The sequence below is a fragment of the Lactuca serriola genome, chromosome 8, assembly GCF_051521515.1.
Source record: "Lactuca serriola cultivar US96UC23 chromosome 8, Lser_US96UC23_V15, whole genome shotgun sequence".
Lineage (NCBI taxonomy): Eukaryota > Viridiplantae > Streptophyta > Magnoliopsida > Asterales > Asteraceae > Lactuca > Lactuca serriola.
This window is the reverse complement of record NC_136415.1, coordinates 1,438,694-1,454,377: the sequence shown is the minus strand read 5'-3', so window position 1 is coordinate 1,454,377 and position 15,684 is coordinate 1,438,694. Positions and strand designations below refer to the sequence as shown.

Sequence of the window (15,684 nt, the reverse complement as noted above, 5' to 3'; positions counted from 1 at the left end):
CCTCACACTTGGGAAACCAGCTGCCTTCTAAAGGGTTGTACCTTTAACTTCTAACAAAAATCCAATCAAGATTTTGCTTGTTTAGTTGATTCTTTTTCTTAGGAATTCTTGACTTGTCTTGGATTAAAGCATTGTTATCTTATCAGCAAGTAATTACTTTCCAGCCATGCCCGGTGGTCACCCGCCCATGACACCAAGTTCAACATTTTTATGTGGTACACCAGGTGGCAAACCAATGACATGAAGGATTAGGTTATATAGTTAGGGATGTAGTATCAAGTTATACCGTTAGGGAAAACCCCTTAATAACAATGTACTATCAGATTAATATCAATGTATTTCAATTTTTGATAACTTGTTTGACATGATGTTATTGGATCAAATTGATTATTTTTGTATATATTTGTTTCCATATTTTTGTATTATGCGTAAATGAATATGGTAAAGGCACGTCGTAAATGCATATCGTAAATGGTTGTTGAAGTTTATGACATACAAATGCGTGTCATCTTCATTTATGACAGGGGCTTTAATGATACACAATGTGTGTCATAAACATGCGTCGTAAGGTTATGACACGCAAATGCGTGTCGTCTTCCTTTATGACAAGGGCTTCCTTGATACGCATTGCACGTCATAAATGCGCGTCGCCTATAGACGACGCGCAAAAGCGTGTCGTCTCTCGTTATGACAGGGCCTTCCTTGACACGCATTTGCGCGTCGTCTGAGCGTTTTACGACACGCATTGTGCATCGTAAAAGGCTGTTTTTCTAGTAGTGCCGCATATATTTAATTAGTCTCTTTTGATCAATAAATTAAGTCCAAATGTATTCTTGATCAATACTAATTAAATAACATGATTTCATATTAATATATTAGAACTTATAAAATATTAATATGTCACAAATGTCCTCCTCTCACTAACGGTCTATCCAAATATTTCGATACCATGCAACCCAAATGGACCATGCTGAGTCGGGTCAAGTACACACCAAATATAGTTATGGACTTAGACACTAATCCAACAAAGCCAACTACGTCCGGACCTAAGGTTAAGAAACCTGAAAAACGAAAGGTTTCTCCTACCAAGTTGATGTGTGTAAAACCAACTAGTTTTAATCCTACTAACTTAGACACAAAATAAACACACGAAAGGCAGTGTACCTATCGATTAGTAATATAGTTCAAGCAAGTAGGGTATCGAACACAGGGAACGGTAAACAATTAAAATAAATGCTAATATTATCTAAATAAAACAAATAACAAAAGGGGGTTTTCTCTAGTTTTGCAAGACTAGAAACTTAAACAATTAACTAAAACTTAAACTAAGAAACTAAGAGCTAACCAAATAAAAATCAACTAAATTCAATAATAAAGAGGACTTCGGTTTAGTTCGACTCATTTGTTCCCATGGATGATTTCAATGTATCGGATTAATTCTTCATTGGCTACCGACTAAGATGATTAGTTTCATGTTCGCTATTACTAATCCTTAGGAAACAAATTAACTCAAGCAGTGGCCAGTTGTCTAAATTAACAGATTTCCTAGTTATTGATTCGGGTTAAACAAGACTTGTAATGGTTAATTAAATTGGCCCTTCAATTAACCTCTTGCTGATGTTCATCAAACAAGATCACACATTAACTTACCTATCTTCTAGTTAATTCTAGTTTCACATTCGTTATTCCTAGACATACAACTATGTGGTCACAATAAATCATATGAAATTAATAACTAAGAGATGTTCATACAACTTAATTACTAATTTATTAACAGAAGAATAGTTATTGTTAACACATAAGGTTCTTTAACAAGCTTAATAAAACATAATCACCAATTAAAATTAATCCTAATCAAATAATCAATCCATGTTCACAAATTCATCTACCTAAACAGAAGTTATGAGTTTTAGCTCATGATTACAATAGAAACAAGCTCAAAAACGAAATCAATTGGTAAAAACATAGTTCAAACAAGAGATTAGGTAAAGAGTAAACTTGATTTTGCCTTGATTCTCCTTAAAATTGAATGTAGGGTTGATTCCCTTGCTTCCCATGCTCCAGCAGCACCTTTAGTCGACAATTGGCCTCCAAGGGTTCCTCTATATTAGGGTATCGATATGAAAGTCCTTTTATATAGATTTTCACAAAACAGAGGCTACTCGGCGAGTCTAGTGACCTACTCGCCGAGTACATCCCTTAAAACCCGTGTACGGCAAGTCAGCGCGTCCAGAATCGCGAAAGCTCGATACAACTCGCCGAGTAATCGACCCTACTCTCCGAGTAAGTTTCAAATCAGCATTTTCTCAAAACATGAAAGTCGTCAGAAATTGTGTCTAGTTTTCAGAACATTTTGAATCTCATCAATCGGAGTTACGGTTCATGAGATATGGCCAAAACACTAACGAGGGGTCAAGCTGTCCAACAACATCCTTCTTTCTTCAAAATCCAAGATCCAAGCCTCCAATCGCTAGTTCCGCTTCATTTTCCTTTCGAGCATGTAATTGTTGCTGAAAACTGAAATTATAAACTAATTAAGCACCTCTTGTTCATTAAATGAGATAAAATCAACATAAAGTATTAAGATAATGCATGAATTTTACAAGTCAAAGCCTAAAAAGAGAACCAAAGTAAGCTCTTCCTCTCCAAAGGAGGATGCTCATGACATTCCGGCTGACTCTGTCCGTCCAAACACCCCCCTGTCCACTCATCTGAGGTACCCCTCAATGTTTCAAAATCACCTACACACACTCATGAGGAGTCTCCACATAATCCACCCTCACCTTCCCAAAAAGGTGATGTCGGTGTTAAACATAGTTCCTTGTAGCCCCTGGAACAAACCCACGAGTCACTTTTGATGATCCCATTATTTCCTCCACACACACACACTCTGGAACCCCTGTTCCGGACCCCATGCTTTCCGGAGATGGAGCAGTCTCTCCGACTGCGGAAGCCTCAACTGGTCTGATACCCGGAAGGCGTACAGGACGACCAGGTGCTAATGATCCCCAATGGGAAGATTTTGTCAACAGGGCTGCATCCAAAAGTCCGGATCTCACCAGAGCTCAAGTGGAGTCCACACTTATCTCCATGAGGAACAGGGCCATCCGAAGCAATCTGCCCTATGTTCCTCCCACTGATGTCGATGCAGTCAATGAACTTACTTCCAAACTACCCCCCATTACCACTCATCAAAGCGTTTTCCATACCAATCTAGATGAAGAGATTTCCGAAGATGTCATGCTAGATGATGAAGCAAAAACTATTCCATATAGAAACTTCATGACTTCAACACATTTTCAATCAAAAGCATCCGCATCCAAGTCTGCCTATGACTTCAGATCTTCATCATCAACCACTTCGAATGAAGAACTCAACTCCAAAATGCCTGAAGATAATGATGCAACCAAGTCGGGTCCCTCCACAAATGTTTCCTCATGCCAAGCTCCTCCGCATAACTCAGATTCTGATTCGGAATCCTCCGTTGGTGACTATATTAACCCCTTCGCTCTCCTCGAGATCCAGACCAATGTCTCCGACACTATGAAGAAAGTGTCATCCATTGAAACTTCCGTCACTGAGCTCAACACGAAAATGGATCAAAAAGTCTCCGGACTCGATTCTAAACTTAATGCCATTCTTCAATCAATATCCTAGCAGTCTGGACCATCTGAAAGAGAAGCTCAATTGGATCGGTTAATCTAACTCCAGCTCAAGCACACAATGGAGGAAGTTGACACCATGTATGATACTCTGGTTGATCACTATCTCAACACCATTACTTCTATGTTCAAATTCCATGACGACTTGGTGGCGGCTACCTGTTAAAACATAGAAGTGACCCTCTTAAACTTAAAAGAGACCCGAAGTTGTCATCAGGAACCGCAATCATTCCCTGAACTGTAGTCAAACTCAACACTACAATCAAGATCAACAACCGCATTCATCTTCATCAACACTTAGTCTTAGTCTTTTATCTGTTTCTCTATTAGTACTCTCTTTTGTCCAATGTGCCCTACATGGCAACTTTTAATAGATAGGACTTTTGTAATCTTCGAGACTCTATAAATAGAGTTCTCTCTTTCAAAATGAAATACATCTCTATGCATCTTGAATCTCATCACTTATCTTACTTCCTTCTTACTCATCATATAATCTTAACTGTTTGAAGTATCTATTCGGAGCAAGTCTTTCTAGACTTAATCACTAAGTTTGATCTCAGTCACTAACTTGGTCTGATTGCATTCCTTGTTAAGAATCAACTTATGTGTATACTTGATATAATACTTGTTGTCATTTATATTTCCTTATATTTCCGCATCTAACTTTCTAACTTCCTAACTCTAACTTATTATTATTTTTGAGCTTTAATGATCCTTTGAGTTAAACTTAATTCTGCCTACGACCAGCTACTGCTACCCCAATCATCACTTGTTCTAACATTTGTTCAAGTGTGACTCAAGTTTTTCTCTCAACAATTGGTATCAGAGCCATAGTGGTTGCCTTTTGAAGCAACTCTGATTTTCAAAAAGCCTTCTATACCACTGAAGCTCATTTCTTAAAAAAAAACAGAAATATTTTTCAAAACAAGGAAATATGGCACAAGCATTATATCCCAATGTTTCCAACAGTGTTGGTGGTTCGAATAGAGCTCTGATACTTGTGGAAAACAAATATCATCACTGGTCACAAAGAATGGAAAGATATTTACGAAGACTTGGAAGAGATATATGGAGATCTATGGAAGAAGGACATCATGTCCCTGTTCTCACACCAGTTCAAACCGACGGGGCCACAACCAGACTAGGAGGAGGTTAACCATCCCTGAATCGTCCCACCAAAGACGATCTCGATAAAATGGAAAATGATGTTGTTGCTTTTTATGAAATTTCTTGTGGAGTTGCTCCCGACAACTTCGACATTATCATAAAATGCAAATCAGCAAAAGAGATCTAGGATGTTCTCAAAAACTTGTATGAGGGCACAGAACAACCTCAAGATAAGAAGCTCACAACTGCACTCAATGAGTTCAACAATTTCAAAGCTCATACTGGCGAAAGTTTGGAAGACTCCTTCAAAAGGTTCAACCTGATTGTCACTAAGTTATCTAATGCCGGCACGGTTCGAAGCAACCATGAGACAAATCTTCAATTTCCCAATGGTTTGGGAAGACACTGGAGGACTGCTAAGATGATAGTCCAAGGAGATAGAAAGATCCATTCTTTATCTCTCTACAAGATCTACGGTGAACTGCAAGCACAAGAATCCACAGTACTCAAAGAATGTGCTGACTTCGGAGGACCACTTGCTCTCATAGCACAAGCTCCACACACTCAATCTTACTCTCCCCCGTATGACAATCCTCTGCAATAATACGAAGCTGACTCAGAATATGATGATGAAGAAGGATTTCAGAATTCTATTGCTCTTGTTAGCCAACAGTTCAACCGGCTACCACATCCTTCTTTTCGTAAAAATCAGCAGTTCAACAAACCTCCATTCAACCGCAACCTCAATAATTACTCTCGATATCCCAAGAATCCTCACCCACCACCGCAACCTCAGACCACTCAACCCAAAGAGGCACCAAAGCCCATCAATCCAACTGACTCCGGTACCTCATCAAAAGATAAAAGTGATGTTGTAATCTGTCATAAGTGCAACAAGGAGAATCACTTTGCAAAAGACTACAAAGCTAACATAGTGAAAGATAGAGCATTCTACCTTAGAATGGCTCAAGAATTGGAGGAAAAATAAAAAGCAAGGGCATATGTAGCTCATGTAAAAAGGGACTATCAAGTCTGGTCATCTAGAGATGAAGATGAAGACATCAGCAACGTCAAAGGAAAAGGCAAGATTTTCATGCTAGCAACTGTAGATGATGACGGGTCTACGAAGCTGGAAAAGAACTACTGCTACATGGCAAAGGATGGGACTCTAAGCATCGTCGAACAGGTAAAACTCATTATTCAAACTCTAAATTATAGCATGCATGACTGTCAACCCTTCATAGACAATCTTAATGACACATTTGATGTCGTCCTTACAGACTATAACAAAGCTCTAGATGAGAAGAGCATAGCGTCCCAAGAGATGTTTCACGTAAGAAGACGACTGGATAACAAAAGAATCAAAATAGCTATGTTAGAAAAGGACTTAGAGTTAGAAAAAGATGCAAGAATGTTGAGTGAAACTCAATTAGAACTAGCTTTAAACCAAAGATATTTAGCTCAGTGTGAGATTGTACGTTGAAATCTGTTAGTAGAAAAACTGTTCAATGAAAGTGAAGCTTTTAAAAATCTTATGAACAATGGAACCGTAGATAACACCTATAATTAGGGTTGGTCCAATGGGTACAATTACCCTGTAAATGATAAAACCTTCCCTGAGGACATCAAAGCAAACTTCGGTTGCCTGCATGATCTAAGCAATAATTGTGTCATTGAGGAAATTCTTCCTGAATATTCAGTCACACCATTGATCAAAAACCAGTCATTAGCACATGAAATCCCAACTCTCAGGTCTCATCTGTTTGTGATGAAGAAATTCTTATGGAAGACCCAGTAGACTTCACAAACTTTCCTTCACTGCCTTCGGATCACAGTCTCGCCGACTGCAGTCCTACACCTAAGTCTAACCAACTATCCCTCATAAACTATCCCACAACACAATCTTACTCTGTAGCACTCCAATCATCCTTACCACAGTCCCCAATCAAAAGTTCAGTAACCTTTCAGCCAATTCATCACGAACTGCTCATAGAAAACTTTGAATACGGTCAATGTTCCTAAAATCATGAATCATCCAGCACGGATGAATCAATTCCTAGTTTTCAAAAACAATCTAAGGATTCAAAGAAACCGCAATTGAATCTCACTGACTGGGGTACACCAAAAACTTTAGCAAAAATGGCTTTAAAAAAGGAACTCCAGTTCTGTAACAAAAGGAAGAAAAGTTTTTCAAAAAGACAAGTGGTTGGTTCAAATTCCAAGAGTCCAGAAAAACCAGTTTTTTCAAACTATCTTTCTAAAATCTCGACTGTCAGGAAATCACGCAAAAAGGAATGTACAGTTCCTATGACCTTTTCAAAGAAATCTGACAAAACTCAAATGTGAGAAATGTCTTTTCGAAGTAGTGGTTTTATAATCTATTCCTTAGACAACCCAAAATGGAAAGGAATCTTGCCTACACCAACCCACCTCAAATCACGTCAGTATCTTGCAATGACACATCCTAGGAAATAGTCACGTGCACACACTGTAACAAGGCACCCTGAATCAAAAGGAAAAGACACAAACGTCAGACCTTATCATCAGACCGGTCCTAAACATAACCCCACATCCTTCAGACCGCTGACTAAAAAACGCTCATCTGATTTTCATCAGAAGGGGTTTTCTCGAGCCCAACCTCGTATTTTTCAAAGAACACGTACTTGTAAAAACTCGCACACTTTTCAGAAACCTCGTATCTAGCATAGACCTCGTAACTTTTCAAAATCTCCAAAAATTCACAAGTACCCAGGTCTAGGACTCAAAGTTGACACTAAACCTTTCCCTACAACCTCGGCTCATGCATCCATAAAAATTCATCTGTAGCCCCAGGCTCCAAACTTGTTTGGATGCGCAAACTAACCGTGTAATTCTCAGGCATTGTGCAAGGAGGAATAAAAAGAGGAATGGTTAATTGATAGTGCCTGATCCTTGCACATGACCGGAAGGCTAGAATATCTTCGGTACTTCAAGCCAATCAACAATGGTGGAAATGTCACCTTCGGTAACAACGCAAATAGGATAATCTGAGGTTATGGTGTTCTTACTATGGGAAACTTCTCTATTCAAAAGGTTGCTTACGTAGAAAGCGTTAAACACAATCTCATCAGTGTAGGCCAACTATGTAAAGCAGGCCACAGAGTTGAATTTGACAATGAGTACTGCTACATAATGACAAGTGATAGAAGCACCTGTTTGATCAAATCCAAGTCCGAAGGAACCATGTATCCTCTGGAAGTTTCTCTGATCATTAGCAAACCGCAGCTATGCTTTCTATCCAAAGCAGTATCTGAAGTTAGCTGGCTATGGCAACGCAAGCTAGCTCATCTTAATTTCAGATATATCAACAATCAGGTCAACGAAGAACTCGTCCGAGGTCTCCTAATTCTCAAATTTAGCAATGATACATTCTGTCCTGCCTGTGAATGTGGCAAACAATCCAAAGCAAGTCACCTAATGGTGATTGATTCTTCAATTTCTGAACCACTGGAACTCCTGCACATTGATCACTGCGGTCCATCTACCGTAGCCAGTCTTCATCACAAAAAATACATACTGGTTATAGTTGATGACTTCACTCGTTTCACTTGGGTCTACTTCCTAAGACTCAAATCTGAAACTCCGCAGATACTGATCAATTTTATCAAAGAAATTGAACTTCAGATCAAATTACTAGTGTGCCGCATCCGAAGTGATAATGGAACTGAGTTTACCAAACATCTCTTAAACAGTTTCTTGGTTTCAAGGGGTATTAATCACAACTTCTCAGCTCCCTACACACCGCATCAGAATGGGGTAGTAGAGCGAACAAACCGAACTCTGGTACAAGCAGCCAAATCTATGCTTAATTTTGCACACCTTCCTCTATACTTCTGGGCCAAAGCAGTGGCCACAACATGCTTCGTTCAAAACCGAAGCATTATTTGCAAGCGTCTCGATAAAAATTCGTATGAGGGCCTTAATAACCGCAAACCAAATGTATGCTTCTTCCATATTTTTGGGTGTAGATGTTTTGTGATTAACAACAAAGATCATCTAAACAAGTTCGCACCAAAGTCTGATGAAGGCATCTTTCTTGGCTAATCAAAAAACAAGGTAGCTTATTGGGTTTTCATTAGACACACAAGGCTAATAGTCGAAAGCTTCGACATCAAATTCGATGACTATTACGTCTGCAACATCGCTCCATCAAAAGAAACCAAAGCAATCCTGGAAAGTGATACTCCTGCCTCTTCGGGTCCATTAAACATAGTTGAAGTAAACTGTGATTATCTCTTTGACCCTGTAGATACCGCTAAGTTATTTAAAATTCTTGTGTCCCCAGAAGCTCAACAGCAGCATGCCGATGTATCTGGTCCATCTCTATCCGATTAGTATGACTCAATACTTCCACCTCGCCGGTTGAGGGGGAAAGTTCCACTCCGCATCAAGTAAAAAACATCGAGGTTCCAGTACTTGATGATGTAGCTCCAGTTCCTATCCACAGAGGATCTCTACCCTCGAATGTTTCTTCTGACTCAGATGACGAAAATATAGAGAACATTGACACAAGAACTGACCTAAGGATTATCACACTCCTACCAATCCAGGGGGAACCTTCTCAGGTTCAAGGGTAACTCCCGTTTGCAATCCAGGAACCTCAATCAGTTGATCAAGAAAACTCTAATCCCACCTTCCCAAATCAAGACAATTCAGCAGGCTGCTCACAAATCCGAGGGGAACTGTCGTCCCCAACCGCAAAATCTTCAGATATTGAAGACATCCCATCCACCGCAGATATTGAAGACATACCATCCACCGCAGCCGCTGACCATCTTCAACCTCGTCTACACGTATGGACGAAGGATCACCCACCAGGTCAAATCATCGGAAACCCATCAGCAGGCATCCAAACTCGATCATCACAAGACTTATCTAATCACTATCACTATGCAGCATTTATGTCTTCAATCGAGCCCCGAACCATCAAAGAAGCATTAATGGAGCCCGATTGGATTACAACAATGCAAGAAGAACTAGAAGAGTTTAAAAGAAACAAAGTGTGGCAACTCGTTCCGAAGCCAAAAGATCACACTATTGTTGGTACCAGATGGGTGTACAAGAACAAATTAGATGAATCCGGTACGGTAGTCTGAAACAAAGCGAGATTAGTCGCCAAGGAGTATAGTAAACTTGAAGGTATTAACTATGATGAAACATACGCCCTTGTAGCAAGAATGGAAGCCATCTGCATCTTCTTAGCATACACAGCTAACAAGAACATTAAAGTACATCAAATGGATGTGAAGAGTGATGAATTTGCAAAGCTCATGACCAACAAGTTCCAAATGAGCATGAATAAAGAGATTAATTTCTTTCTAGGACTTCAAGTGAAACAAGTACCTCAAGGGATATTCATCCATCAAGATAAATACACCTCTGAACTACTAAAGAAATACTCAATGGATAATTGTTCCTCGGACAAGGTTCCCATGGCCTTCGGATTTAAGATTTCTGTTGATCCTTTCAGAGAATCAGTGGATCACAAAACTTATAGAGGGAAAATTGGCTCGTTGATGTACCTCACCGCAAGCCCACCAGACATTGTCTTTGCAACAGGAGTATGCGCAAGATACCAAGCCGATCTGAAAGTATCTCATATGACCGCAGCCAAGCAGATTCTCAGATACTTAAAAGGCAGCAAGTCTCTAGGCCTCTGGTATCCCGCAAGGAATGAATTCAGCCTACAAGCATTCACTGATGTGGATCATGTTGGATGTAGATTGGATAAAAAAAAAAGCACTTCCGGAGGATGTCAATTTCTTGGTGGAAGACTCGTTAGCTGGTCATCAAGGAAACAAAGTTGTGTCTCACTGTCCACCGCAGAAACTGAATATGTGGCAGCAGCCAGCTGTTGCTCACAAGTCTTGTGGATGAAAATGCAACTTATGGACTACGGATACAGAATGTTGCGGATACCGATCTACTGTGACTAAGAGAGTGTCATAGTGATTTCTCATAATCCTATTCATCACTCTAAGACGAAGCATACTGAACTACGGTACCACTTCATTAAAGACCACATCCTGAAAGGTAACAATGAATTAATTTTTGTTCATACTCATGAAGAGATTGTTGATGTATTCACAAAGGCACTTAACTCTACAAAACTCAATAGTTTCTTACAAATGATAGGAATGATGAATCCGGACCCGTAATTCTTCTTGAATTACTAGGTACCGTAGACCACTCTGGGTCACCATTGCGTTCCTAACTAAATATATATATCTTACATAGTTTCAGTATATTGTGTACTGCAGTACATTCTGATGTACTGCAATATGCCATATATACCGTAACCATATATCATACCTATATTTCATGGGTCCTTATTGATTGTTATTTCTGATTGTGTTTAAGTGTTCTTCTCAGTGTCTTCTACCGTAGTTATCTAACCAGTCATCCGAAATGAAGTCTTAATCCGCAATGAAGACTCAAACCGCAATCACAAGTGATGGAACTTTAAACTACTTCATAAATTCATGAAACATTGTGTGCTATTTAATGATCCTTCATTAAATAAGAAAAACATTCTCAAAAATATTTGTTTTGTCACATATGATCGTTTCAGTTCTTCCTTTCAAATAAACCTTTTGTCAGACCTATTTTAGGAGTGATGCCAAAATAAAACAGTTTCCAATAAAAGAAATCTTTTTAGAAAATCTTTTCATTAAACTGTCTTTTCCACTTACCCCCAAAATTTCAAATCCTTTACAAATTCCACCTTTGTTCAATGGTCTATTGCCCCTCACCACACGTTCTTCAGACATGGGGAATTGGGCCTGACATTTCATTAAATGTCATTTTTGAAAATTAACAAAAAAAAACACTTTTAGTTAAATGTTTTTGTGGCTGATAATGATTTCATTAACCAAACCAAAGGTTTTTACCGTTAACCGCTTTTCTTTAGGGTAAAAACAATAATTATTTGAAATCCGCCACTATAAAAACCCTTTTTTCTTACCCAAGAAAGCTTTATGCTTTCTGATCCCTCAAAGACGAACAACTTCTTTTCTTTCCTCTTGCACTTCAAGGTTTTCTGCAAGTTCTTCAAATTTTTCAAAATGGTAAAATCAGGAATCTCAAAGAAACAATCAAAAGCATCAGCCTTTGCTCAACCAACTGGTTCCGATTCTGCTACACAGAACCAATCACCTTCAATTGCATCTAGCAATTTTAGGGCAATTTCCGATGATCATCCTTCCTACAATGACTCGATCTGTCTCATGATCAAGTTCATCTCTAATTATCCACTATTTGGACCATTCGACGCATTCACTGATGTGGTTCCCATCTTCACATTGTTCAAATGTGCATTTTAGCATATCACCCTCTCGATAATCTACAAGAAGATCATATGAACTTGGTGGATGATTCTTTGGTCATCCTAACCAAAGACAAGTTTCTTACTGCGATCAACCTCCTGGTGCATCCCTCGACCAAATTCTTTTCACCAAGTGTCACAGACATCACCTCCACTTTGTATCAAATGGGATACCAGAAGCAGATCAAGGGTATTGGAGAGTTTACGAAGAACCAGCTCCCTGCGGTATGGCAGTTTGTGTGCCATTTTGTGATCCGTGGTTTATCAGGAAGGACCGGAGGCACTGATAACATGGGCCTCAAATTACTTGAGATAGTATGGAGCATCTTCACGGGCCATGATGTAAACTACGGTCAAATCCTATGGGATGATTTTCTCCAGTACATCCCTAAGCAGACTCCAAAGGAAAATCCAACCGAGCTTACTTTTCCAAGGTTTTGGGCACTCTGCATCTCAGATCTTCATCAAGACGCCAACCTCAGTATAGGTAACGACATCAATCTATTTATCACACGCGATCTCAAAAAGTATGCTCCTTCTAAAGATCAATCTATCTTTGGACCAATCCGATGTTTACCCATTCATATCTTGACTACAGTTGGACTTGAGACCCAAATAGTCACAGATCACATTGAGGCTACGGAAGGTATTGACCAATACCTTCCTACTCCACCTCTCCCAAGTCAGAGCATATTAGCCTCTACCATACTCAATCAACCAGAGCGATCCGCAACTCCATCTTCTACTACTCTATCCCATGTTCCCTTAGCCTCAAGAATCAAACAGTTGGTTTCTCCCAAGCAAGGCCCCCGCAGCAAGGGAATAAAACATTCAACGGGTGAAACTCACAAGAAACGTAAAGCATCCAAGAAAACCAAAGCCCCCAAGGAATCAGAACCCTCTAAGAAGCAAAAACTCCAACATGTTGTCTCATCAACTGATGACTCCGAGCCCAATCAATCTTCTGATAATTCTGATCTCGACTCTGCTCCTATCACTATTCTCAAGAAAAGGAAAACCAAACCCTCTTGCCAAATGCGTGATCGAACTGATACCGTAGCCTCTCAAAAGGCTACGGTAGTCCTTGGAATCCCCGCGGACCCATTTGCTACTACCCTATCCAGCTACTCGAACATAGAAAGTGTGCGCGTTTCATCTCAACGTGGAGACTCACCCCCAACAAGATCCCAAGAGGATCTAATTGGTTCTTCTCGCCCTAAGGTCTCCAGGGCTTCCAGACTTCATTTCTTTAGAGAACAAGAGTTGTGCTCCATTCTAGACATTTTAATCCAAACACTCAATACACCTACCCAACCACAAGGCAATTCTTCAGCCCATGCCAGAACGGAGTTGGGGCCAAACTTGACCACAGGTCAAGGAGACCAAGGAAGCTCCGTAAATCCTACTTTACTTACATCTTTTCCATGGGTCAAGGAGACCAAGGACACCTCGGTGCGTTTTTAAGGATTTGACGGGGATGAATCTAATAATTCCTAGAGGCATTACAAACCAAGCACAAAATCCGAAGCCCAAAAATATGTCGCTTTCCGTAGGGCATTTCAAGAAAGAAAAGATCAACAAACGAAGCAACTTCAACAGAAGCGGCATGACATTCAAACCGTAGCCAAATACTGGGTCGGCGCCATAAACAATGCCAACACGGTGGCTATAATTCTAAAGGTCCAGAACTGGATGGATGAAATGGCTGAGACCGTCTGCAACGCTCAAACTGCTCAACATAATGCAGGTCCATCCAAGTGATGTGTGCAAACTCACTTAGTTTTAAACCTACTTTTAATTATCAAATAACACACAAAAGGTAGTGAACCTATCAATTGTGGTATAGCTAAATAAGCAGGGTATCGATCACAGGGAACGGCAAATTAAAACTAAAAACTAATTTTATCTAAGTTAATTAATAAGTAGGGGTTTTCTCTAGCTTCTCAATCGCAGCAAAACACTTCTGAATCGTTCCAGATCTCCTCCCCATCGATCTGTGGAGTTATCTATAAATATCCGAATCGACTCGTCGAGTCAGGTGGTGACTTGTCGAGTCCCTCTCACATTCCCCGTATTGTGATAACTCTTTGGGATCCCGAGTCATTATCTTCTCGATTCTTCGATTGGACTCGCCGAGTAGCCGATCAGACTCGCCGAATCAGTGCCATTTTTAGTGTTTTTCTTCTTTATTTCATCCTCGATCTTCTAACTATTTCTCCCGCTTCCTTTTGCTTCCGAGCTTCATCTTTGGACTGAAAATATAATTTAAACACTTTTAAGTATCTTTTGTCCATAATATGCAATTATTTGGCTAATAAATGAATAATAATGTATACTTAATATGAACCAATTATGCACATATCAAAATACCCCACACTTGTCTTTTGCTTGCCCCCAAGCAAAACTAAATTTTTTTTTAAACATATTAGAATCACATATGACAACTCCAATCTAACCCAGCCATTATGCCAAGACCGCAACGCATGCATTTGTGTCTAAAATTTTTCCTAAAGACCTCCCATACTCCAAATACTCACAATCCTCATAAACACTTGCCCACTCACCCCAAACTATGCTCATTTTATGCAACCCTCCGAATCCATCCGCAGAAAACCTCTTACCCTCAAGGTGTTTTTAATTGAGCAACCCAAGCATACATAATCTAGAATTACAACTTTTCGATACCACTATGGAGCTCTTTTTGGAATTCTTCACTTCCTTTAATAATTTGATCTTTGATCTCTTTTAATTCACCACCTTTATTGTTTGATTTTCGGTATCTTCAACTTTTTGGATTTCCAGAATTTTGATCTTTTGATCTTCACTTTGATTGCTCCAAAATTCTTACACTTCTCTTGTAATTCTCTCTCTCTTTTTTTTTAAACATGTACCTCTCTTTTTTCACTCAAATCCCTACATGCTTAAGCAGGGGCGCTCAATCTCAACCTTTATTAGCTAACGATAACAATCTTCCTGGATACATTTCAGGTTTAGGCTGCTAAACATATTGCATCCCTCGGGCCGAGCGGGGTCGTGTTTTTGTCCCATGATTTCACTGGAATAAGGAAGCCACAAATGCACTAGAACGTATATAGGCTCAACTAAACATTTGGGTCTTCATGCAATTATCAACACAATTCTAACATGGAATCCTAATTTTACTTTTACCAAAATTTTCTAAATTAAATCCTAAGTAATACTTTTGGTATGCAAAATTTTTAAAATTAGCCTAAATTAAGATTCTAAGTTTTCTATTTATGTGACCAACCCCCTACCCCACACTTATTTTATGCAATGCCCTCATTGCATATTATGCATGATAAAAAGATAAAAAGAAAATAAAGAGGGAATTGGAACAAACTCCCCTGGGATAGCAGTCGATAGATTGATCACTTCCTTTCCAGCTCCAATTCAATTGACTTTAGACATGGGAACAGCTCATCCATGCCTTGGGTGTCAATTCTCGTGTGGGTAGCTCCATATACGCGGAAAACAGTATAAGTGTGACAACCCAAGTTGTCCCGTTACATTTCCCCGTTACCGTTAACGGAA

At 39.5% G+C, this 15,684-nt stretch overlaps 1 protein-coding gene across 1 annotated transcript; it reads left to right on the top strand.

Moving 5' to 3' along the window:
* The first annotated feature begins 10,210 nt into the window (after window positions 1-10,210).
* On the top strand, window positions 10,211-10,744 carry LOC145065668 (secreted RxLR effector protein 161-like). Its single transcript, XM_079012703.1, has one exon. It carries the CDS (start codon window positions 10,211-10,213, stop codon window positions 10,742-10,744), a length of 534 nt encoding a protein of 177 aa, XP_078868829.1.
* Window positions 10,745-15,684: the final 4,940 nt, after the last annotated feature.

Bases quoted from the DNA above. Each gene is read 5' to 3' on its own strand.
- LOC145065668 (XM_079012703.1), top strand. From the start codon at position 10,211: ATGGATAATTGTTCCTCGGACAAGGTTCCCATGGCCTTCGGATTTAAG.